The sequence below is a fragment of the Vipera ursinii genome (assembly GCF_947247035.1).
Source record: "Vipera ursinii genome assembly, chromosome: 8".
NCBI lineage: Eukaryota > Metazoa > Chordata > Lepidosauria > Squamata > Viperidae > Vipera > Vipera ursinii.
Genome location: NC_139519.1, coordinates 19746979 through 19773984, shown reverse-complemented (window position 1 = coordinate 19773984; position 27006 = coordinate 19746979). Strand labels below are relative to the sequence as shown.

The following is a 27006-nucleotide window of genomic DNA, read 5'->3' as shown; positions in this document are numbered from 1 at the left end:
AATTAATATAGCGGGTGTGTGTGTGTGGGTTTTGATCCCGTTTTGGGTTTTAACCGTTTTTAACCATGTTTTGGATTTTAATAGCCACCCAGCTGGAGAGGGCGGCCCTGGCAAATCTGAGGAACTAAGTCAGGGGTCGGCAACCTCGGCTCTTTTATGACTCGTGGACTTCAACTCCCAGAATTCCTGAGCCAGCATAGCTGGCTCAGGAATTCTGGGAGTTGAAGTCCACGAGTCATAAAAGAGCCGAGGTTGCCGACCCCTGAACTAAGTGAATAAATCTGCTCTGCCCCGTATCTCATGTGTTGTAATACACCCTTAAAAGGGGAAAACTCCCTTTATTTTTATTTTTTTTCTTCCACCCCACCCGCCACCTGCTTCATTTCAAGGATTTAAAACTCCTCGGGGTGGGGGGGGCGAAAACAACCCCCTCCTCCCGCCCCTCTTTGAGGCGCAACCCCGCCTCACGGGGCAGCCGAGAGCGCGCGTGCGCGCGCCGCTCCTTGAGTGGAGGGCCAAGCTCCGCCCCTTCGGGCGAAGGCGGACGGCCCCTCCTCTTTTTTTTTTTCTCCCCCTCCCCTCCTTCCTCGCCCCGATTCCCTCCCTTTTTCTGTTCAGCCGCCGCCGCCGCCCGCGTTGCATTATGGGACACAAACAAAGTGCTCGGCTCGTCGGCTCGGCGTGATAAGGCGAGGGAGGGGGAGGAGGAGGAGGAGGAGGAGAGCCCGAGCGCCTGGGCCCCGCGCGCGCAGCCCTCCAGCGGCCCCGCGCTGCCGCCGTCCTTCCCCGCCCTCCCCCTCCCTTCGCCCAGGCCGCCAGAGCGCCTGCGTCGCGCGGGACCCCCTTCTCCTCCTTCGCGGGCCCCCCCTTCCTTTCCTTTCCTTCCCCTCCCCCCTCCCCTCAGCAGAAAGAAGCCGCGTCGGGGGCGGCCGCCATGGCCCTGCGTGGGCCGAGCTGAGGAGCCGGGACGGGGCCCGGAGAGGGAGAAGCTGGGCCTTGGCGCTTGTTTACCGACCGGCTTAACCCCCCTCGTCTCTCCCGCTCTCGGCCGGCGGGGAAAAGGAGGACCTCGCCAAGAGCAGGTAATGGAGGCTGAGGGGGACGAGGGAGGGAGGGGGAGAGAGAGAGAGAGAGAGAGAGGGGAGCCTAGGCCCCGCCCCTTGGCCCCGCCCCTTCTCGGAGCATCCCGGCCTCGGCTCCCCTGTGGCGCTCCGTCCTCACTGATGCCCGAGGTCGTCCCAGGGCACGGCGGGGGGGCCTGTCTCTTAACAACCCCCCCCCGCCGCCCGCCCTGGGATTGCTCAGGTGCGGCTTTTGCAACAGTGTTGCCATTAATTGTTTCATTAACCATTGGGGGGGGGTTTCCCTCTCCTATAGCCTTGGTCAGGGGTAGGCAACCTCGGCTCTTTTATGACTCGTGGACTTCAACTCCCAGAATTCCTGAGCCAGCTTGGCTGGCTCAGGAATTCTGGGAGTTGAAGTCCACGAGTCATAAAAGAGCCGAGGTTGCCTACCCCTGGCCTTGGTGGAGCAGTGGGCTAAGGCCTCCTTAAGGAACACCAGCTGCCTGCCATTAGCGCAGGTTCGAGTCCCACCAGGCTCAAGGTTGACTCAGCCTTCCATCCTTCCCAGGTAGGTAAAATGAGGACCCAGATTGTGGGGGGCAATTAAGCTGACTTTGTAATAATGCCGCTTGGGGTGTGTGTGAAGGCCCTAATAAGCAGGCATATACATAGAATGAAGGCTACTGCTAAGCTTGTAAGCCGCCCTGAGTCTTCGGAGAAGGGCGGGATATAAATGGAATTAAAATTAAAAAAAATATAGGAAATATATATACATACACCAAAGTGAGGAGGGGGGTTTTTCAGGAAGTTTCAAGGTTGGGAAAGGCCTCGATGTCGTCTGTGGCTCCCCCCCCCCGCCGCCCTGCCCCCCAAAAAACGGAGGTTAAGCTGCCAAAAGTAGGTCTGTCTCCCTGGTCTGGGGAGGTTTTCCCCAATTATGCCTTTCGAGGTATAATAAGGCAGCGTTTCCCAACCTTAGGAACTTGAAGATGCGTGGACTTCAACTCCCAGAATTCTGGGAGTTGAAGTCCACGCATCTTCAAATTCCTAAGGTTGGGAAACACTGTAATAATGGATACGTTTGTCAGTGGCGCACGATATGGAGAGGGACCGTTGCCTCCTTGATTCTAAGGGACAACAGCCCTTTGGGTCAGGAAGCTGCCCCTTTTAAGGTTTCGTGTCATGGCAGGGTTGTCTTGGGGTTGCGCTGAGTAACAAAGGTGACGATTTTTTTTCTGTGTGTGTGTCCTTGGGGAATCTCTTTCCGATTTGCCCCTTTTTCAGGGTTGTCGTCTATTTTTTGCAAGGAAAACAATGTACAGGTAGAAGACGCCGTTGGTGCCGTTGAAAAGAGTCCATCCCTACATGTTTTGGCTTCATTTTGATTTCTCCCTTCCCCCAAACCTGTTGTTTTGGTCAGCAGGTATGTCTTGCTCAGCCCTTCATTTTTGGTCTTCTGTTGATTGGTTTGCTTGGTTTTTCTGATGGCACATTTGTGTGGGGGGGATTGTTGATTTTCGTTACGCTGACCTAAGTCACCCTTGCTGGTCCAGAATGCAGGCCTTGTTCATTTTCAGTGATGACGGATCTGTAACCTGCTTAAATTTATGGGGCTCTTAGAATTTTTTAAGTTAAAACAAAACAAGGAGCTACCATCTTCCTCTTTTCAAGAATGCTTTGTGGTTCACAATAGTCTGTGCTATTGGAACATAAAAACAGGCAGTCTAATGCTGTGTTTGAAGATGCACTAACCAGTTTAGTAAAAAGTAAAAAATAATGAAATAATTACTTGTCCCTACAAAAGGCAGCAGTTTACCAGTGCACTTCACTCTAGCCAAGAGGTTAGTTCTGTTCTAATAGAGTGGACAGGATATAAACTAATATACTTATTTTCATGCCAGTGAACAAGGAAAAAAATCTGTTGTCTCCTGGCATTTTGTTTTGTGCCATTGATTCAGAATTCACAATCAGATAACCTGGCATGGTAGAACATCAGCAGGGAGAGTACTGTACACATGATTGCACTAGCTTCCCTCCTGATGAAATTTACCATGGCCAGAAATCACCATGACAGGTGTTTTGTCAATAGAAAAACCACTTTGGCTGATGTCAAAAACTAAGCAGGGTCAGACTTGATCAGTACTTCAGGGAGAGACTCAGGTTCAAGCATTTTCAGCTGGACTGGGAAGTTGAGAAAACATTGCTGGAGAGGAGAACCATTTCTTTATTGTTTCCAAGGAAACTATTTGGGCATATCCATGCAGTATCATGGTTGGCTGTCCTTTGAACTCCCTTAAGGAAGTTAATTTGTAAGGGCACTCACAACCGTCTGAGTACACACATCAGCCAAAAATGATATTTTCCCATGTGTTAAGCTAAAGCAAACAAACTATGCCACAACTTATTGCGTAAAAATCAGGCTCATACCCATCATCAGGGCATATCACTTTTTGCTTAAAATCTGACTGTAAATACTTATTTTTGTTATGATCTCAGAATAATGAGTTGTTCCTATGAAAAGGCAACAGGTTACTTGTGCACTTCATTCTAGCAAAAGGGTTTGTCCAGTAGATCTGTTCTAATAGACAGGATATAAATGTACACACTTATTTGCATGCTTGCTGAACAAAACAAGAAAAAAATGTACTATTCGTGTTTTGTTTTGTAGGCATTGATTCAGTATTCACAGCCATAAGGTGTTTTAAATTATTGTTGATTTAGGCTTATTTATTAGATGTGTATTCTGTTGAATCTGTTGGACTCATAGTGGCTACAACATTCACAGCAGAAGGATAAAAAATTGTTAATGCTAAAGAGTCATGGATTTGTTAATCATAGCATATTAATCCCCTGTTGGTGATACTCCAGCATCACTTATTGCTTAACACAATATTATTGTCAAAAAGAATACCCACATTAAAACTGTTCTTTATTTACTTTGTCTTTTTTCAAGGATGCATCAGAGGTGGCCTAAAATATATGTCATGTTTTGAAGCAGAAGACAATTATAGCAAACTGAATATTGTATGAATTGGCTAAAAGGGAGGGAAATTGTTTTCTCTTTAAAAGTATAATCCTTTGTAAGTAAAGACACATTTTCAAGTAATAAAATTAGCTAAGAATTCAGTGGGTGATTGATTCTAACTGAAAGACCAAGGGCCGCATGGCTTTAGAAGATGGAATAGTATTAGGCAGGTGAAAGTTTAATTGACTAATAGATTCAGAGTTTATATCCCCACTTTTTTGTTCTTGCTCTATGATTTTTAACTTTACTTTCAAGCTTGCAAAGTTTACTCAGTATTGTATTTGATAAAAGTAGTATGTCAAAATTGACAGGATTTGATTTAGTTTATCACTGTAGATTAGAATAATCTGATATAATGAGTAAATATAGTATGGAGTACTTTTGACTATTGGAATAGTTTTCTTTTTATAAATGATTTAATTTATGTATGGTAATGGATCTTGACAAAACTTTTTTTGAAAGAGTCTCAATTCATGTTTGGTTTACTCTGTAAGCTAAATGCTTTTCTTCTATACAAGAGAGGATCATTACTCTTATTCCAAGAAAGAAAAATGCTATATTTTTGTCCTCGCCACTCCTTCACAGACTAGATTTGACTAAAATATAGTTACGAGACAAAATTATGTCTAATAATCATAATTATTTTAAGGATTTGAATAGTATCTGTCTTCAAGCCAAAATCCTTCTGGTTTAAAAATATGTTAAATGCAGGGAAGAAGAATAAGCAAAGAAATAAATGTATTGGACAGCATACTGGCTAAAGACAGGAAGCTATAAACCAGGAAATCCTTAACTTTTTAAATCTCATTTTTCTTATATTCTCCCTAGGTGGCCTTAAGCAAGCCACACGTTCGACCTCAAATTCTTTCTAGAATAGAGGAACTATACTGACTGCCTTTAGAGCAGCCTTAGCCTTAAAGGCCTGTTATGAGGATTTGCCATTTCTGTGCATGACTACCCCCGCCCAACACATTAAAATGCAGTTGTTAATGGGCCTCCTTGAGAAGTTTGAGCAGATTTTCTGGCAGCTGCTATGAAAGTACTCTATGGCTGATCATAGAGTTCTTTGAGAATGGTTGCTAAAGCAGAATGTACTGTTAGCCTATTTTGAGATAAATCTATCATGGAATCTTAAGGTTTCGAGCATCTTTTTAGCATTTTAACATCAACAGCAGTAAAGAGGTAAAAGTAGACTGGAACAAATGGTTAAGCTTCTTTCTCTCCACTCACTTGACTTCACACAAACACATATAGTCCTTTACATCTGATTGTACAAACTTTAGGGTGCATGTAGGCAACTCTTAACACCAGTTGTCCACATTAACTTCAAAGGATTCTTTAAGGGAGACAGTTACATCATGCACATTAAGTTATTTGAACACTTGAACTCGTAATACAGAAATATTATTTAAATGCACTTTTATCATACTACAAATGAAGTTTGAATAACAGTTAAATAGTTGAGTTATTCTGAAGATCTACCTTGTTCATAATATATACTTAAAGTTATTCTAGATGTCCTTAGCAAGAATTCAAGAGATCAATTGTACTCTTCGTTCTTGATGATTAGATTAAATAGGTGGGTAGTTAGATATGCATTAAGTATTTGATTTAATTGCCTTACTGCCTTTTAACTGAAATCTGACTTCTAGTGAAATCCAGTAGTAGGTATTTAGTACTCCAGAGTTTTGCATAGCGACGATAAAACTTTTTATTTGCAGAGTGAGAGAATAAATGACAGAATAACACATTCCTATCCATTTCTGCAAAAAGTTTTTGTCCATATATGTACAGTGCAGAAGGTAGAAAGGCAACTGAATTAAACTGAAATAAAGAATTACCTCTATCAGATAAGCTACTTGCTTAGGCCAGGCAATTACTGCAGCAAATAGTTACTTAATAGTGCAGCTACTGATCTCTGCAAGAAAAAAACAGACTTTTCCTGAACATTTTTATTTCTAATTATGATTTAATATACTGAATTTGTAGCAAATTCCTTGTTACCAAGCAAGATATAGCTATGCAGGCTTTCTTGGCCTGATGGGGGATGGGTTGGGTTTTTTATTGTTTTTAATATTTGTATTTATTGTTTTTTACCTTGGGCATTATGTTTAATTCCTTTTAACTTTTGTATTTTTTGTATTTTATACATTTGCCCTGTTCACCGCCCTGAGTCCTTCGGGAGAAGGGCGGTATATAAATAAAATTAAATAAAATAAATAAATATGACAATTTTCAGTTATTTCTATTTAGATTACTATTGTTATCTTCAATTAAAAATAACCCCATTTGACCTTTAAACACCTTGAATATGTCACATTTAAAGTTTAATTTCTGGTGGTTATCACTTGTACCTTTTTTCTTTCAATTTGTTCGCCTTCCTAGAGGCCACATACTTAAAGGTAACTAGTTTTTGTTTTTAATCAGGTTACACAGCAATAGCAATAGGGAATTAGAGAATACAGAATTTTTAGTGCTTGTTTCTAGATGCATGTAAAGTAAAACAGGATGATCTCTGAGCATTAATCAAGTAACTTTTGAAAATTCAGGAATGCCTATATGTTGTTTTGCACAGCTTTGTGATAAATTCCTTCAGTAAATAGAAGTAGCTTCAGTAAATAAAAATGGTTGATTAGCACTGTGTGTTTTCTATAGGGTAGAGCAAAGAAGAAAAAAGATTGGCTACTGCTGTGGGAACATATAAGCACAGAACCTAGATAAATTTGCTTATGTAATCATTATCTTCGTGTATTGATCTTATTTTTCCCCCAGCAGCAGTTGCATATTGGTTTTGAATTTACAGCATTTTCAAAAGAGTTGAATTTATGCTGGCCTAACCGTGTTAATCCTGAATGGCAAGCAATTTTTTTGTTTGAGATGAACTATCTAAAAACATTTAATATACAGTTCCATTCAGACAATTAACTCATTGTAAAGTTAAATCAGTGTAGAAAGGGCGAGAGCAGTACCAAATGCTTGTCTTGTTTAAACTTGAACAGAATTCCTGAAAGTCAGTTCCTTTTACAGAAGTAACTTATGTCAGTAGAAGTTGATGGATTAGCTAAAACATACATACCTTGAACAATTAAGTTTAGCCAGACTGGGGGATGAGAGATGGATTGGTATGGGAGAAGTATTGTTTGGGTCAAAAATTTAAAAGGGGCAACATTAATGGTTAGAAAGTTACTTCATGTAATTGCTAACAAAGTAACCTACTTGATGTAATTCAGTGTATGTACAAATAAGTGCAGAATGTTTCATTATTGTTTAATGTGAGTATTGGATGATAGATGTACAATATTTGGCAAACCTTGTATTTATTGCAGTATGGACTTTTAAAATGAAAATACAGTAAATGTTAATTGGAAATCAAGCACTGGGTTCCTGTAAGAAATATGTAGCAAAAATCAAGGCAGGATTATGTAAATAAATATGCCTGGGATTTGCTTGCGAGACTTGCTGACCTCAATGGGTATCATTTGGTATGTGCTATGTATGTGATTATAGCCTGCCTTTTACACTTTACTCTTTACTGTTTTGAGTATCCCAACCATATCTTAACTATATTTGGGTATACACAGATATATTAAATTCATCTGACTTCAATAGACTGTATATTATGCAGACATGTAACACATATAAGCAATAAACCCCCACCCCAGGACTTATCTAGGATTGTATAGCTTTAAAAACATGATCAGTCATGCCTACTCATTATCTTTCAGATAAGATCATCTTAAGAAAGTGACCTTAAATGCCCACTTTAGTGTAAGGAGAAAGTTCTACTATATTTAGAAATGCATAAGTATTACTGAAAGCAGCAGCAGTATCAGATGGAGCAATTACATTCTTAACACTTGAAAATATTATTGACTCACCTCATGTGATTTTATTATGTCAAAAAGATGACTGCAAATACTTTTGACATATAGTGTCTTCTTCATCTTCTGAAATTATTGAAGAGTAATTTTTTTTTCAGATTTGCACTGAAGTTTAACCAATTATTTAATAGGCAAGTGAACTCTGACAGGATTAATTATTCTTGAGTCTATGTTAGTTTGTATTCTAATCTACATGATTAATTAAGGATCTGAAGCTGTGGACTTAACAAGGTCTGAGCTTCTTACAATGTATGGTAATAAAAGTCTTTGTGAACCAAAATTGTCCAGAATATTATATATCAGCATTTAACTATTACAACTCAAGTTTCGAATAATTATATGTTATATTTTTCTAAACTTTCCTGCAAGCACAGTTGTACACTATGAATAATGTTTGGATCATAATTATGTTAAAATTCCTATTGCAGTGGAATAACAAGTAATTACCAAGAATAATTTGACTGCAGGAAATGTAAAATTTTATTTCATCTTCCTGTAAAAATCATACAAGGGGCAAACCATAGGCTGGACTAGATTTGATTACAATATTTGTACTACTTGCAATCTCTTGAAAGTTTACTTAGATTAGTTTTTACCATTGTTTAAACCCAGGGGTCTTCATACTTGGCCCTTTTATGACTTGTGGACTTCAACTCCCAGAATTCCTCAGCCAGGCACGCTGACTGAGGAATTCTGGGAATTGAAGTCCACAAGTCATAAAAGGGCCAAGTTTGAAGACCCCTGGTTTAAACTCACTCCAGTTTGGCCTAGTTCAGAGAATACATCAAGCAGTGATTCTGACATAGAATCAAAGGAAGATGGGGAAGAAGCATTCACATCTTTAGTTAAGCAGGTTTTTGTTAATAAGGATGATTCATACAGCCTTTATTTTTCATTGACACAAATACAACAATTCAGTCTTTTATGCCTTGTTTGAAATAATTGACAAACAAGCAATATATTTTCACCAAGCTAACAAACACAGAAACATTATTTAAATAAGCACATATTAATGACATGTTATGTGATAAATTCCCATATTTTAGCTTTTTTGCATAATTACATAGCTGAAAAATCTTCCCTTTTTTGTCTTTTCTAGGTCCATTTTGAATATTTGTCGCAGTAAGTATACAAGTAAAATGGGCGTCAAAACATTTACCCACAGTTCCCCAGCTCACAGCCAGGAGATGCTTGGAAAGCTGAACATGCTACGTAATGATGGACATTTCTGTGACATCACCATTCGTGTCCAAGATAAAATCTTCAGAGCACACAAGGTAGTCCTGGCCGCATGCAGTGACTTCTTCCGTTCCAAATTGGTTGGCCAAGCAGAAGATGATGGCCAGAGCGTACTTGACTTGCATCACGTGACAGTGACTGGCTTTTTGCCTCTTCTGGAATACGCCTACACAGCAACATTGTCTATTAACACTGAAAACATTATTGACGTCTTGGCTGCTGCTAGCTATATGCAAATGTTCAGTGTTGCTAGCACCTGTTCTGAGTTTATGAAGTCAAGTATTTTATGGAACACCCCCAGTAGTCAGCAAGAAAAGGTGCTAGATACAGGCCAGGAAAACAGTGCAAACTGCAATTTTACATCACGGGATGGCAGTCTTTCTCCGGTTTCCTCGGAATGCAGTGTGGTAGAAAGAACCATTCCTGTCTGCCGAGAATCGCGTCGGAAGCGTAAAAGCTATATTGTAATGTCCCCGGAAAGTCCACTTAAATGTAACAACCAGACAAACTCCCCACAAGTTTTGACTACTTCAGCTTCCTACGCAGAGAGTAGAAGTCATCCTGTGGACTCTTCCTTAGCTTTTCCTTGGACTTTCCCTTTTGGAATTGACCGAAGGCTCCAGTCAGAAAAGGTGAAGCAAGTAGAAAGTTCTCGGACTCTAGAAGTGCCTGGCCCATCTGAAGCATCTAGAAGAATTTCTGAGTATATGACGTGTGAGAGCACAAAAACCAGCTCACCCCTGGTGATTGAAGAAGATGTGCGTGTAAAAGTGGAAAGGTTGAGTGATGAAGAAGTACACGAGGAAGTGTCTCAGCCTGTTAGTGCATCCCAAAGTTCTTTGAGTGATCAGCAGACAGTCCCTGGAAGTGAACAAGTTCAGGAGGACCTTTTGATCAGTCCACAGTCGTCATCTATAGGTAGAATCCCTTAAATCTATGTGTGTTTTCATTGTTTCATTAGAGCTTCCATTTTTAGGTTCATTCTGAGTTCACAAGCGGTTCACAAGAAATACCAAGACCGTATCTTGTAAAAGTTGTATAAAGACAGGGCTTTTTTTTTCTCATAGAACGCTCAGAACGGAGTTCCGGCACCTTTTTTGGATGGAACCTTGTAGGGTAGGCAAGGCGGGTTGTATGACGTGTGAGTTCCGGCACCTTTTTCTGTTACAAAAAAAGCACTATATAAAGATGACCGTTTTCACTGTATTTCAGACAAAATGATTTGTCAAATTCACCTAGTCCAGAGGTATTGAATCTCCTTTCTTGCAACTTTAAACTTTATGGGCCATGCACAGAAATAATTGCTTTGATTTGTGATATATTAAACATTTCTCACAAGCTATTTTTTTAGATACTTGCTGTTGAAAAACAGTTAAAAGTAATAAACCATACTAATCTACACCAGAAGTTCTATTAAGTCAGTGGGCCTTATTTCCTGGCAAGTTATTACGCTTTGCACAGCAAGAGGAGAAGAGTTATTCCTTCTACTCTGAAACTTCCAAGAAGAAAACAGCTAGAACAAAGCGGTTCAGTTTCATTGCTGCTTTGAGGAAGGAGGAAATAGTTGTAGTAGCAATGCCTCAGTATAATTATATTGCTGTTTTTTACATCATATTTTGAATAGCTGTTATGTTCACAATGGATATTGGTGTCATTTCAGTTCAAATTAAATGGTTGTGCCTTTTTTTTTTTGAGTGAGCAGTTGTGAGTTTTTGAATAAAAGGAACAACAAATGTGAATGGTTTTTAAGGTGTATCTAAACTGCCAGAAATGTGAAAGTGCAGTTTTGTCAATTAATAAGAAAGGCAAAATTTGTTTTCCTACAGCCCTTGGAAGAAAGCTAGTTTAGCAGGCTAATGTAATCCAATCCATACTGTTCAGCACATGGAAACGGGAGTTCAGGAAATAAATTTCCAGTGACATGTGGTTAGTCATACAGATTCATTATTGGAGCAGAATAACATAGACTTAATTGTGTGAAATAAGGACAAGGCCCTTTTAATGACTTGTCAAGGAAACAAATGGCTAAAATCAATTGCTAGGAGGGAAAGTGTGGTTTTTAAGTTTAAGAAAACCTCTCGCAGACTCTCCTGGAAAGCTATACAAGTGCCCTAGACATACATCGAGGATAAGGACATCTTGTGACAATGAAACTCGTGCTTGCCCTGCACACGTTCCCCATTTTACCCGGCAAGAATTGTTGTATGTGCATGTGTTTTAATCCTGCTTCTTTTTTAATCACTTGTCTTCCTTGATTGTGGTATTTTTCTTGCTATTATAGCTGAATGAGAAGGAGTCGAATTAAATTATCCTATGAAGAAGATATCTTCCAATTCTGATTCAGGTTGTCCTATGAATGTCCCAAAGAAACCCCAGTGATCTGGAGCATAATTTAGTATTCAATGCTTTGCTATATTTTTCCTACTCGTTCAGTTTCATGATGGTTTTCTTAGGAACTACCCTGATCGCCAAGCCTATTTTGGAGGTTTTGAACATGAAGTGCTAGAAATTGCCCTGCCTGAGGCAATTTCCCTAGGGCACCAATTATGCCCTCTCGTTGCCCTGCCTGACATTTTGCTTTAAAGGAATATTTTAATTTAAAAAATAGAACACTAAGGGCCAGTCTCGGCTTCATTTTTAATTTCTATAGGTGTCTACGGTCTTGGAATGCACTTCTTAAAACAATTATAGAAAACAAAATGATAGGTATCTGCTCCCCAGTTTTGTGTATGTGCCTGTCTGGAAAGATGACAGATATAAAATGGAGTCTTGACTGGGTAGATCTGTTACCAGAGCATCCACAGCATTTCTCAAAATATCAAATGAACTTACCAGGCCAGAAATGTTGAGGACCGTGTCTTGTATAATGATTATTTACATCACTGCATCCTCATTCAGAGGTATATTGCAGTAATTTTTTAAAGTATGATAGTCATTTCTAGAGTAGAAAAGGTGAGAAGATGCAAATAGAAATCCATTAAAGAGCAAATTTCTTTTGTTTCTGATTAAAACACTGATTTCCATTGTTGCTTTGTGATTTACAATAGATCAGAAAGTGTTTGTCAAATAATGAAAACAATTTATATAAAATAATGCACAATATTTTAATGCAGCATGTTTATAAAACCAAAACAATTTTGATGATTTTCATTTTGCTTTATTTATACATAATACAGGTAATAAACTTATAAATAATAATCTGATTTATTAAATCATTTAAGTGTTGTCAGTAAGTGATCCTTTAAAAATAGCACTTGGCATCACTTTTTAAAAAAAATAAAAGTTGGCATATAAAATAGAATTTCTTGTTGGGTGATTAAAACATAATAGCCATCTCCTTGAAGTTTTTTTTCTCTTAAACCTCAGTGCATTAATAAATATACAAACGAGGAAATGATTGCATAAATGCATCTATGCAGCTCAATGTTCTATCATATCTTTTTAAACGAAGTTAATTTGTTAAGCAAAAGTTTGGAACTATGTTCTCACAGTAAACAAAAACTTTCCTAAGTGCTATTTATCAACAGAAACATTTTTAATTTCTAAACAGTCAAAGGATTATTTAATACACTGATATTGTTGAATATATAGTTTACATAGTATCTTAAAACTAATATGGTGTCCCAAAGTAAGGAAATCAGGCATATATTTCAAATGTATTTGCCCAAATATCTTTCCTTATCAAAACAGACCATTTCACTAAACATCTCAGACCCATTATGTTTGTTACTATTTTTTTAAAAAAATCCTCCATATGGTTAGAGGACCATCGGTATTGATTAAAAATCCAAGACACTTGGCATTTTTATGTTACATAGGTAGGGCAGTGAACAAAATGTTACTGTGCATCTTTTCTGATCAGTTTGGCTGAATGTGCAGAAAAAGAATGAAGGCTTTGGCCATGCATAGGGATGCCATCTGAATTTTCTCATTTGCGTGAAGTTCAAAGGGAGCAATGGGGTTCCAGCTGCAAAGTTATCAATACAGAGCTGGGACAAACACAATGTTTAATTTTCATGCTCCTTTGTTCATAATAACTTTGTATTATTTTGTCTGAAGATGCAGGAATTTAAAAGCGATATGAGTTCCAGTGTTGACAGTTTCCTGGGATATCAAATAGTTTTCGACAAATTGCTGGTTGCATTAAAAAAAGGATCATTGATGAAAAGGACTCCTTTGCCAGCAGTATTTTATAGCTGCAGTAAGAATCTAGCATCCCAAGTTTAATTTTCCTCCACTTCTGATCCGTTTAGGGATGCTCTACCATGGGTTGGTTTATTTCTATCTTTTGTAGGACATTTAAGCCCTTTTTATTTGATGCATACAAATGTTTCAAATACTACACTTATTAGAGAGGAAAAAAGTGATTGGGTTTATTTTGCTCTACTACATAGATGCATGAACAGAAAAAAAAATCCCCCATCAGCTTGTCAGTCAATGCACTGGGAATTTTAGTCACCACTAGGATGCACTTTATATTCATTATGTTACATTAAATAGAATGCCTTTACCAGTATAACCTCTAGATTGTCATTTGTTCAGATGTTTTCATTTGTCCGCCATCATTTAGGAGAAGGTTAGACCTGCTGACTTATATAGTGCCTTCCGACTCAGGTTTCATAATTTGAAAGTATATCTCCATCCACATTCTCTTGCAGCATATTGTGCTGGCATCTCATTTACACATAATTAAAAGTCATATGATAATGTCTGCTAAGACTTTATAAATACTGTTTTGAGTGCAACTGGAGATCTACCTATACGGTCTAGTCATTTTCAATCAACTTTGAAAGTAAACTTAATGTTTAAAATATAATACACCAACATATATGCCTTATGCTATAAGGCTTTTGATTCATGTAGCAGCATCTAAGTCAGGGGTAGGCAACCTTGGCTCTTTTATGACTCGTGGACTTCAACTCCCAGAATTCCTGAGTCAGCATAGCTGACTCAGGAATTCTGGGAGTTGAAGTCCACGTGTCATAAAAGAGCCAAGGTTGCCTACCCCTGATCTAAGTGAAGTTCAGAAAAGTCCATGAATTGAACCACCAGAAAATTCAAGATTCAAGGTTAAACTGAGAGGTTAAAAAAAATCATGGAGGAGAGCATTGTTGGTAACAGAAATTAAATGGTCTTGACTATGTAGTGATTGGGATTCATGTTTGGCTCAAAAAAGCCTTTTTTTAAAAAAAATAAAAATCTAATATGGTCTGCTGTAACCAGCAGTAGCTTCCCAGGGTCTGGCACAAGGATCCTTCCAATTGTGTCTTTTGAGAATCCGTTAAATGAAGCCGCCTGGAACTGGAACCCACAATCATGTTTAGGAGACATTTGTCTCATTACTAAACAATGGGCCTTTCTTTCCCTCATTGTTTTCTAAAGCAGTAAGATATTGATGGAAAAACACAGCATATTACAGTTAAACAGAAGTCAGTGCCTTAAATTGATGCGAGTTTCGTAGATGTCAAACACTAAAAGCAATCTTACCGGCCCTAATGGTTTTTCATATTCAGGTCACAGCAGCTTTCAATTTTTAAAGACAAGTTATTTTAGCAATTCCAGACAATATAAGTAGCCTAATACTGATCGTGATCATAGTGACTGAGAAATAAATTCCAGTTAATTAAGTGGGACTTATAGTTCTGTTTGTAGCCATGAGTTAATAACAAATCACTCAAGTCCTGCCTGATTCCTCAGAAATAGCAGTAGAGCTGTCTCTCCCAGACAGGTTTAAGATATCACACACTCAGCATCCAAAATAATAATCTGCTTTGGAATACGGTTTCCAGTAAAGGAAATGAAAGTAAAAGGCTTCCTAGGCTGTACTATATTGAGGGAGTCTTGAAGAGCTTGCAGTTTCTCTAATAATCTAACCACATTTAACAAATCTCCCTCCTGCATCTTTTCACCCTTCCTGATGGTACAGTTTTGAAACGGCTTCAGTACAGAGGAGTGGAAACACAATACTAATGAATGCTGCAGATCTTAACTGACAGCAGATTTTTGTGTTTTCCATTAATTTTGCTTTAGGCAGACTCTGCTTCAGTTAGGGCTCTTTGGGGTGTACTGAGAGATAAGCAACACAAATCTGTCACCAATACTGGGGAAAAGTTACCAGGAAGAATGTGAGCTTTGCAGCTGTTTGTTTCTGCCTCTGTGCACTGTAGCGTTTAGCCTGTTTTACCTCCTTCCCTGGCCATTGTTTAAACAATAAACTGGCTTTGTAATCACAGTCCTGCCTCCACTTAATGTGTATCTCAGCCTTTTTCCAACTGGAAAATCTCCTGAATCCAAATAGGCCAAATTTATTATAATTTATGCCGATTGCTTTACATCGTTATCCTATTAGGTATTAACAGAATTCTTAACTATGGCAGCAAGATGCCTTGTGGTCCGTGAAAGAATTGTGAGGCGGATGTGAAAAAACGTTGCTATGGTTCCAACTAAAGTGTAACTTAATGGGTATGGTTTATTTAACTGCCCCTAGGTTCAATAGATGAAGGTGTCACTGAAGGATTACCATCACTCCAGAGTACCTCTGGTGGGAATATCCATGTGGAAGATGATGACCGGTACGTATAAATATAGTACACAAAACATTCTGCAGAACAACCGTCTTCATTTTGTCCCTATTAGGGGTCCTAGAATTTCCAGCCAGTAGAGTAGTTGGCCATGCTACCATGACATAGGGACAGTGTGTCGGGCTGGAGGAAAGTGATGTATAATACCTGAACCAGATCCTTGTGGATAGATTGCTGCATTGAGTCATCTAAGATGGTGATAAACATGACGGATCTCCTTTGAATTTAACCATCCTTGGAAAAATGCACGGTTTTCTAAACAGGTGGAATTCAGAGCCAGTAGCCAGTCATGAGATCAAAGATATGAGGTTCATGAACACACGTTCCAATGTTCACTATCCATACTGCCTGTCATCAGGCTATTTTTTTATTATTTTTTTAGATTTTACATCCCTAAGCAGAACAAGGAATTTTCAAGCTGTGGTACTACTTGAGACAGAGTTTCCTAGGTCACCTTGAGTCAGTCACTGTTTCTGACAACCTAACTTCCAACAGAAAAGAATATTTGTAGGGTTGAACTGTCGAGTCTTTGATGGTCTCTGATTTTGTTGTTTTCTTGCAGGCATCGAAGTTCAGAGAGCATCAAGCACCCCACAACCTAAGTTCCTTTTCACGTTCTGTTTTTACGCATACACCATGTGGATACGTTGCAGAGTGGTTAAAGTGGGGATTAGCAGAACAGTAAATCTGGGCCTTTATATAGTCCACATTAGGGAGATGCTTTCAGTCAAGTAGATGCATACTTTTTAAAAATAGTGAATACCTACCAAAATGATTCAGAGGTGGAAGAAGTTTAACATATTAAAAACTTTGATGTGGCCAATAAGTGGCTCTTAAAAAACCGAAATTAAAAGCCTAACACACTTATGCAGCACCTGGATTGCTTAAAAAGCATTTCCTGGAATAGGTGTTACTATATAAACGTGCCCACAAAAGATTTCTGACCTTTCCAAATGTACACCAGTTTAATATTCAAGTATCAACTGTTGAAATGATTGCAACACTTTATTTTCATACCCTGGCCCACCTCTTTTCTCAAGACTTCATTTAAAATTACCTTTTCCAATCATTCAGAATTTCAGTCTTTTAATATACGGTAGTTTAATAGACTTAGTTTTTGTTGTATTGTTACCACTTCACAACAAGATGTCACAACTGCCAGTTCTTTAATTGATGTTGGCCTTCAAACACATTTAAGTTTTTCCCAAGAACCTAGGGTGTCATATGTATAGGTGTAGTGTGTGGGTCCAAGCAGTGTGACCTTTTGCAACTGATAGATGGAAAATTTGTCAATGCTCAGATTTTCTAAGTGCCACCCAAGATCTCATGGTACGGCATCCAGTGTACCAGTAACCCCTGGAACCACCACTGCCACCCATAATCTTTCAGCTGCATTTTTCAGATCTTGATACTTTGTGATCCCCAATTCTTTGTCTTTGATCCTAACATCATCATCATTGTCTTTTTGAAATGCATTTGTGTTGTATTTTGTACACTTGACCTTTTCCCTCTTGATCTGCTACTAAAAGAGTTGTTATTTGCTTCTTCAGACTGGAGAATGTCCAATACCCTTACCAGCTCTATATTGCTCCTACAACCAGTAGCACAGAGAGACCTAGCCCAAATGGTCCTGACAGACCTTTTCAATGTCCAACTTGTGGGGTTCGATTCACCCGCATTCAGAACTTAAAACAGCACATGCTCATCCACTCAGGTAAGGATATCTGGTGGGTCCACTTCCCAAAGGTTTAATTTGAACAAGAGCCCGTAGAGCAGGCATGTCAAACTCGCAACATCACGTGACTTTTCCCCCATTGGCAATGGGGTGGGCGTGGTTTCGGCGTGACGCATCCGGCTCATGGGCCGGCAGTTTGACATGCCTCCTATAGAAGGAGTCCTCATTTAGCAACTGCCTCATTCAGTGACAGTAAACAGGTATAGCTTCATGGCTCTGCAAAGTCAGATTGTGAGTACAGTTGCACTTTCACTTAGAGATCCCTTTGCTTAAGGACCAGGTTGCTGGTCCCAATTGTAGTTGCTAAATGAGGACGACCTGAATGTTTTGAAGCAATGTATGGCTGTATATGGCTCCTACTGCAAGAATGCAATTAAATGGAAGGAGAAATCAGCTTTGATTTCTGGAAGCCTGAGAATTTAAACTGGAAAGCAGAATGCTTCACATGAGTTTTTTCTAGAAATAAAAACATGGTAACAAATACATCAGACCTGGTTTTAGTCTTTATGTATCTCTCTTATTCTGTTGAATACTTGAATCTTGGTTTCCTGCAAATTTCAGAAATTTAATAAGAGAACGGTCTTATTATCTTACTTGATATTCAATTCAGAGATTTAAATACTTAGTTCTGGGGAAATGGCATCCAGTGCTCGAAGGTTTTGACCGAGTTATCCTCTTGTTTTTAGAAGTTTACGCAGCCTCGGTGTAAATAGGCTGACACGTTGCCATTAGGAGGGGCTGGAATTTTATTCCCGATGCTGTTCAGTGGTGAAGATTTTCCGCTTATTCTTTCCCCAGGCATTAAACCATTTCAGTGCGACCGCTGTGGGAAAAAGTTCACCCGGGCTTACTCGCTTAAGATGCATCGCCTGAAGCACGAAGGTAAACGCTGTTTCCGGTGCCAGATATGTAGTGCCACTTTCACTTCCTTCGGGGAATATAAACACCACATGCGGGTTTCCCGGCACATTATCCGCAAGCCTCGGATTTACGAGTGCAAAACATGTGGCGCCATGTTCACCAACTCTGGAAATTTAATCGTTCATCTGAGGAGTCTGAACCATGAAGCGTCAGAGCTAGCAAACTACTTCCAGAGCAGGTGAGGTGCACCAAAAGAAAAAAGAAACTGTTAGGGCAACTTTGTTTTTTTCCTAACCCCTCTTCTATATGAGTAGTCCTTGGCTTACGATCATTCATTTAGCGACCAGCATTGATAACAGTAACAACTGGTCCTCATACTTTGGACCATTGCACCACCCCCAGGGTTACGTGGTCAAAATTTGGGTGCTTGACATTCAGCATGTATTTACAAGGGTCTTACAGTCCTGGGGTCAGGTGATCAACATTTGCAACCTTCCCCATTGATGTCTGACAAGCAAAGTCAATGGGGAAAGCCCGATTTGCTTAATGACCGTGTGAATTGCTTAACAGCTGCAATGGTTTGCTTAACAAAGCTGTAAAAGAGTCGTAGAATCTGGCGTGACTTGCTTAGCAAAGGAAATTCTGGTCCCAAATGTAATTGTAAGTCAAGGACTACCTGTACTATCTCACGGCGACCTGTAGTATCTTTTTCTGTCAGGTCGCCAGGTTTATCACGGTCCCAGGCGGTACTCAAGTCTTGTCCAGCATGGCACCTTCAAGATGTGCTGGATTCCATTTTGTACAATCTACAGCCAACTTGGGTTAAGGCCAGTTGGTCGGAAACTTAAGGAGCCCAGCACATTTAGAGAATACCATGTTGCAGTCGTGGCCCTGCGTTGTGTCAGTGTTTTGAAATATAACATTTATCTGTCAGTATAGATACGGATTTCGGGTAATCAAAAAAAATAAGCTGCTTTGCATTAATAACTTATTTTCCTGTCCAAGGTGGGGAAAAAATGTAGCTTTCCTGGCAATAATCATCTTTCCTTGCTTTTCTTTTCACAATTGCTGTGTAATAACTGCATTCAAAAGCAATGAAGCAGCCAGAGTACGGTTTGAAAAAGCCTTACTTATCCTTAAATCCTTCTCGATGGAGGAGAATGAGAGGCAGCTAAGCTGAAACAGGCAGTTAGACCAGTTTTAGAAAGAAAGAGCCCAAGCCACATTGACCTTCGTAGGTGTTGGGTCCTTTGAAAGCAGAACCTCAGAACTGCTTTATTTTACTTGGACTAGGCTCAGCAGAACTGAAAGACCTGCCAGTCGTAGAAAAGTTCCCTGCAGACACTTTTCTTTGTCTTCTTTAAATTTTTATCAGCTTTGTGTTAAGTTGCCACCCAACCTTCAGTTTATTCTTTTGCGACGGAGGCTTTCGGTTGGTTGGCCCAGAAGCTTTAAAGTCGTTCATATATACAGTATATGCCACGTAAACCGAACAGGCATCAAATTGCTAAGATTGTGCTTCTGTTTAAATCGAGCAGTTCTCATTTCTTGGCCAAACAGATACCCTTCGCTTAGCTGTAATGCTGCAGTTAGCATCCAGCTGTGTCTTGCTGACCAAATAACCTCTTGCTTCCCAACCTTTCTCCCCCTTTCCAGTGACTTCCTAGTACCAGACTACTTAAACCAAGAACATGAAGAGACTCTTGGCCAGTACGAGCTAGGAGAGCATGGATTTGAAAGCAGCTCTTCGGTCCAGATGCCGGTTATTTCGCAGGTCTCGTCGACCCAGAATTGTGAAAGCACTTTCCCGTTGGGGCCTCTGGGTGGGCTGTTAGAAAAGGAAGAAGACCTGCCGGAGCAACCAAAAACCCTCTCAAGCGCCGAGGCCAGCCAAGAGGAGCTCCCGAAGGCCGCCGGGCTCTCGTCTATCACTATCGAATAAGTCAAAAGTTTGGTTTCGGGGGGTTGTTTTTTTTTGGTTGTTTTTTTTTTGTCTTCTTGGAAAGTGCCTGTGTTTTGGTCTTGTACATTTTAATTTAATTTTCAGGAGGGGTGGAGTGAATGTACCCCTTTCCACTTGATAAGCTAATGCTGTTGAAAGCTCTAAACTGCAACAAGCGTCACACTATTCTTCACACCTTGTACGGGAAGCATTTTAAAATGCAGAGGAAAGGGTTGGTCAGAATAAGACGGTTAAATTCAAAGAGCAGCCAAGCACACACCAAGTCTAAAATGAGGCCTAATAACTTTTGACACTGGTTTGCCATCCTAATTTCGCGGCACCTCTCGTTAAGGAAAACGGTATTGATGGCTGTTGAAGATTTGGTTTGACTACAGTTTCCAGGTCAAGCAGTTAAATAACTAGTGTCGTGGATCAGGGATCCTCAACCTTGGCAACTTTAAGACTTGTGGACTTCAAGTCCCAGAATTCCTCAGCCAGCTGGCTGAGGAATTCTGGGACTTGAAGTCCACAAGTCTTAAAGTTGCCAAGGTTGAGGACCCCTGTTGTAGATGTTTGATTTTTGTTGTTGCTGTTGTTAGAAGGAATCACTTTTAGTCTTTCAGTTCTTTTGCATGCACATTTTTAAAACCGGATGATTCATTGGCTTTGGCAAACAGGTGGGGCGGAGGCTGTGCAGTTATACTCACCTGCGCTGGCCATGCTTTTTTAGAATCTTCTCATGCAAATGGCCTTATCCAAAAACTTCATTTTCAGAAGTCAAAGCCGTCAAGAAATCCTGATTCACATTTACCAAGTTGGGATGCTAGAAAAGTATAGTGAGAAGTGAGTTTACAAAAGTCAGAAACACCTTTGGCGCATTAATGTGCTCTTTTCAAGTTATGCCTGAATGTGTGCTATTTACTGCAATTTTATTAGCCTGGGGTTTGTTTGTTTTTTTAGTAAAACGAGCCATTTATTTTCCTTTAGAGGCTGAGTTTCAAATCAGTGAGAGTTGTTTACAAAAGACCTGTTTGCAATGATAAAATGTTCCTATTCTAAATTGTTTATATACCCTTGCCAAGCTGGTTTCATAAAAGCCATTACTCTGACTTCAAGCACAGGTCCAGCAAACAATGACCAAATTATTATTTTCCCCTAAAAGGATTCTAAAGGCAACAAAGGGCATTTACAGGCCAGCAATTTTGGCTTTGTTGCCAGCATCTTATTAGTAAGTCTAAAAACTATATGTAATATTTTATTCCCCTCTATTTGGGTTTGTTTAAACCATCTTTATTTTTTTAAGGATAAGATTTAAGAGGGGAACATAAATAATTTGAATTTCATGTTACCAGACTAAGAATATCATAGAACACAATAAAAGGGGGAAATGTTTAAATAACTGTAAAAGCACTGATATTTGCGCAGTGGTGAATGAGGTTTGTGGGAAGCTTTGAAAGTAATAGTTTCAAAGAATTTTTTTTTTAATTAGTAAATCCACCAAATCCAAGGAGACTACTTCCTGCACTTCTCTGCAACTTCTTAAAGGGCTTGATATAATTATTAATAAAGATTAAATTTAAAGTATTTTATGAGATAGGCATAGATTTTTCTTCCAATGAATTTTAATAAAAAGATTAAGTCACTCTTCCAGATTGGTAAATAAAAAGTTTTTAGTAAGGGATATTTTCAGGATAAAATGTTTCAGAATATTTATTAAGTAAATTAAAACTCATATCAGAAAAGAAGACATTGGCTACACTATACATACCGTGATTTTACTCATCTAGTAATTATTAAACTATTTCTTCCATATATGCCGGATAAATCTATTTAGTCACACATTTCATTGAGAGAGTTGTCTTAACATTTAAATTAAAATACACAACTTTTTGAAGAGTGGGGGAATCACACTGACATATTAACTGGGTTCCAAGCAGAATAGATGAATCTAAAATAAATACAATAAATAATAAGAAAGGGGCTCTGAGGCTTGCAAATTGGTTACCTCAGATCTAAACGGAATAGGAAACGAATCCCTTTAATATAATAGACTTTACAATCAGTCTAGGAAGAATTGTGAGGTTATCTAACTCTGACCCACAGAGACGTTTTGTGACCTACACAGTGCATTTTACCTCCTATAAGATCAGTAATGGAGAGCAATTTGGTAGTGTAGATTGTATATTTGGTATATGCTCAGGCACATGATGTATATTTAAAATACATTTCAAAAATCGACTGCTTTTTGAAAATAACACCAAAGCAAGGTTGGCTTTCTGAAATGTCAAAGGTACATTTTGCCTTACACAAAGGTGTAAACATTTATGTAATTCCTGTCCTACTGTGTTACATTATAGCACAAAAAAAAATCTGTATCCTGATATATTTTCGGGATTTTATAAAGCTTCAATCCATCTGGGGATTAGTTCACTTTTCTCTCACCCTCAAAGAGAAACCTTTCCTTACATCGGTATTTCTGATCTGCAGCGCTACCTGTCTGTCGGTAAGCGAAGCCATTTTTCAAGTTTCTCCCCTTTGACTCCACATGTGAAGGTAGCCAAGATGACAGACATACTTTAGTTAGCAGCGGTCAAAAGGAAGCATGCAAGAAGGAAAGTATTCAGAGTCTGAAAGCAGAGGCGTATCAAGTCTTCGGCAGCAACGCACACCTTTAACTTGAACATGTAAACCCTGCTTCTCTGAACAGCCTATTTTAAGTAAGCTGCGTTGCAAACTCTTCCCAACTCACGGGAATGTTGCTTAGGCCCTGAGCATTTGGATCCTGGCCAGCCGTGGCAGCAAATTATGCTCCTCTCCTTAGCAACACACTCGTAATCAATCTGTTATGGGTGATTTTCCCCTTCCTATTCCAATCTGAATTTTCAGGTAGAACCTTTGCATCCCGTCCAGGTATCGCTACTGTCTTCCTTGGAGAGAACGTTTCATGTAACAGCTTCCAAATAGCTCAGTAGTGAACTTAAGAAGCTGTCTGGATTTTCATGGAATAGAACTTGTCTTGATTTAAGCTTTTCTATTTTTCAAGACACTAGAGGGGTTTGTTTTCCTATTTGTGGACAGTGCCTGTTAGTAACTGATGATTACTAATAAAACAGGATAGTATCCATAATTTAGGTGACATGTTCCTTTAAAGTTGCTAGGATATGTGCTTTGTCTATTCAGGTTATCCATCTATAGTGTGGTGTTCCCAAAGTGAAAATATGCAATTCAAGCTTTTGTACCAATGAATTGGGAGAAAGACTTATATCCCCATGGAAAGCATCTGTTCCCAAATTCAGTTTGGAAAAGGGATTTATATTGTTTAGTCCTATTTTCTGACTTCTCTCATGGGACAAAAGGAGAATAGAAAAGAATGTGTTTATGGCAGACGATTCCATATTTTCTTCAAGCTGTTATAAAACATCCATTTTTGGATTGCAAATATGCTATCACCAGCTTCTTATAACTATGGGGTTTTTTTTTTAAATCAGTTAATCTCTTTCCTCAGACTGACCAATTTTACGCTCCCGGTTCTAATGCAAATACAACAGTTAATGTCTTTAAGAATAGTTCTAGTTTGGGCACTTATCATTTGTCTGGAAAGCGTAAATGTGAATTTTTTTTTAAAGTAACCAGTGCCGGTGTAGCAAAATACATAAATATATATATTATATTTTATAAAGCTATAGTCCCTAGGCCCCAGGTCCCCAAAGAGATTAAAATTGTATTTTTTTAATAATGCAAAATTTTGAATAATGGCGTTGGCCTGTTTGTTTGCTTTTCTTTTGTGGGGAGAGGGGGTTACTGATTTTTTTTTCTCACCAGCCTGAAGATGGCAGAGGGCTAAATCTGGCATCTTAAAGTCTACAGAACATGGCAACCAGGAGTATTTGAATGGCATTAAATGCAAACAAGCTTTTTTCCTTTCTTGCTTGCTGCTTTTCTGCTGACGACAAGCCTTACTTTTCAGATTCTAATAAAGGCAAAATGAAATATTGTTCAGTCACCGATCTCAGACCATGGTTTTTTTTTTTTAAAAAAAAATAGTGCTTAGGTCCTACCATACTTTGCAAGTTATCATTGGCTGGCAAGTAGGCAGGCTGATCAAAGAATACAATTGGTATGTTAAAAGATGCAATTATTTTTAAAAATGCAAAATGCGCCCTTTTTAAAAGTTGGTTCTTTTTCTTTAAATTCTCCATATTGTATCAGTGTATTCCAGCTGCTTTTTCTGGAGTGTTTGGGGACCTCGGAAATGGTTGGCACTGTTGTTTAATTTGCTCTGTAATGCTGCGTGTTGCTGGTTTTTCTGACTACAGCCCTAGAGAGTGTATTTCCTGGCCCAACATCTGCAGGCCTCTCTTGTCTCTGGGCTGTTACAAAACCCGTAAAGGGGAGGAGATGAAGCTGTCGTTAGAAGACTGAATCATTTCCTAAAGGGCCGTTGTAGCATGAGACTTTGCCTACTTTCCCCTTTAACCGTGCCAGTCCTTGGTCACCAGCCACATCTCATTCAAAACATTTCTCCCCCCACCCCGTCTGTGCTGACCACGGCTAAGCTTCTTAGCATGTTGATTGACTTAATGGGAAGACAAATGTTTTGGGTTTTTTTTTAAATGTTGAAATACACTTTACATTTTATATACTATATCTGGCTATTAGTATTTTTAAGGAACCCATAGTTCTTGGTGGCTATATATATATATATATATATTTTTGTGACTTTTTGTAAACTAAAGTGCCGTTTCACTGTTACAATCATTTTTAGAGTTCTTGTAATCAATGTGAATATCATGGTTTTTTCAAGATTTGTTCTGAGCCTGTAGTGTTTGCTTTTGTGATTCTCTGTGTAATGTATATATTATGTATAGTTACCTTGTACTGAAATATTAGCTTGTTTGATATAAGATGAATACGTATTGGGTACCTTTTTTTGCTAGCCTGGTTGTTTAAACTTTAAAAAAAAGCCTTCAAAAATTTTAAAAAAGCGATTGATCCCATTATAAGACAAAATTGAGCAGGAAGAAAAACTAGTTTTGAGTGTCTTTGGATAGAAACACAATGCTAAGATTTTTCATTAAAACATTAATGTTTTACGGAGTAAGCATTTCTGTCCTGCAGTATTATTTCTTTGTCATGTCACAGCTGATTTTCAGGAACAAAAAGGAGTTCTTAGGCTTCCCATAAGGGTGGAAAATTCTTGTATTTGCAAGGAGATTTATGGCATTGCCAGCCTGTCATTGTGCTAAATCATGTTTCTCAACCTTGGCAACTTTAAGATGTGTGGATTTCATCTCCCAGAATTCCCCAGCCAGCATGATGTTGCTAAGGTTGAGAAACACTGAACTCCTGGCTGGGCAAGTTTTCAGGGTGAATAAGAAGTGAAATTACATATCTACGATAGGCCTAAAAAAGCAAATATGTGTTCTGCTTCCTCTACAGATGGCTTGAAAACCTTCAATAGAGTTCTTGGGTCAAGGGCTCCATTTGGATTGTCAGATTATCCAAATTAGCATCTCTTTGTGGTACTTAGTCCCCAAAGAGCCATTTTGATGTAGTGGCTGAAGCATCAGAGGCTAGAAACACAGACCTCGACTTTAGCCCCAGTTTTGTCATGAAGCCACCTGGGTGACCTTGGGCCAGTCACTTTTTCTTAGCCCCGGGAAGGAAGCAATGACAACCATTTCTGAAAAACCTTGCTCAGAAATATACAGGGACTGGTCCAGGCTGTAGCCAGGATTCAACATTGATTCAAAGGAACCAGGAAACAACTTGCTTGCTTCTGAGTAAACATACACAGAATTGGACTATGCAGCAACAGTTTTGTGCAGTCTCCTTTTACTCTTTTGGAGTAAACATATCTCAGAATTTACTCCCACTTTAGGCATGAAAGCCTATTGGGTGACTTTGGGCCAATCACCAGGAGACAGTGATTTCTAGTCCCACCTTGGGTATGAAAGCTGGCTGGGTGACTTTGGGCCAGTCACCAGGAGAAAGTGAGTTCTAGTCCCACTTTGGGTATGAAAGCTGGCTGGGTGACTTTGGGCCAGTCACCAGGAGAAAGTGAATTCTAGTCCCACCTTGGGTATGAAAGCTGGCTGGGTGACTTTGGACCAGCCACCAGGAGACAGTGAGTTCTAGTCCCACCTTGGGTATGAAAGCTGGCTGGGTGACTTTGGGCCAATCACTCTGTCAGCCCAACCTATCTCACAGGTGGTGTTTATTGTGAGGAAAATAGGAGGAGAAAGGCATATTAGGCATGTTTGTCACCTTGAGTTATTTCTAAACAGTAATAAAAGATGGGATGAAAGTCAAACAAACAAATCTACATTTAGCCTTTCTAAGTGACCCCATCATGGCAATACTGTCAAAATGGGGGCTTTCACCCCGTCCCAAGGGCCAGCTTTTAAGTCTGTGAGCTCCAATCAGTGACCCTTGGTCTCATTTAATTAGTCCAGATTTTAAACAGCCAGAAAGCTCTGAAGAGATGAGCTTGTTCTGTCCTGAGATTCCAGAGCCGCCTGTAAATCATCCCCCGGGGATACCTTTCTCCCCCTTGGCCTCTCTCTCCCACCACCCCAAGATTTAATAACGGTCCAGTATTCTCTGAGCCCATCGAAAGCACATGTCCTCCACATGCAGCCAAGATGCTTGAAAGCTTGTCAGCAAGAACAATCATCA

General features: G+C 39.4%; 1 protein-coding gene across 3 annotated transcripts; it reads left to right on the top strand.

Moving 5' to 3' along the window:
• Positions 1 to 729: 729 nt before the first annotated feature.
• ZBTB44 (zinc finger and BTB domain containing 44) lies at positions 730 to 25429 on the top strand. 3 transcript variants are annotated; one of them, XR_014493214.1, is made up of 7 exons: positions 730 to 1082; positions 9070 to 10127; positions 15697 to 15781; positions 17341 to 17504; positions 18324 to 18624; positions 20043 to 20750; positions 20870 to 25429. XR_014493214.1 is itself a non-coding variant. In XM_083368796.1 (6 exons), the coding sequence occupies exons 2-6, from the start codon at positions 9110 to 9112 to the stop codon at positions 20326 to 20328; spliced, it is 1854 nt and encodes a 617-aa protein (XP_083224922.1). In that variant the 5' UTR covers positions 730 to 1082; positions 9070 to 9109; the 3' UTR covers positions 20329 to 25429. The 3 variants fall into 3 exon arrangements, 2 of the variants coding, with proteins under 2 accessions (XP_083224922.1, XP_083224923.1); XM_083368796.1 differs by having other exon boundaries at positions 20043 to 25429; XM_083368797.1 differs by lacking the exon at positions 20870 to 25429 and having other exon boundaries at positions 18324 to 18407; positions 20043 to 20240.
• The last annotated feature ends 1577 nt before the right edge of the window (positions 25430 to 27006 follow it).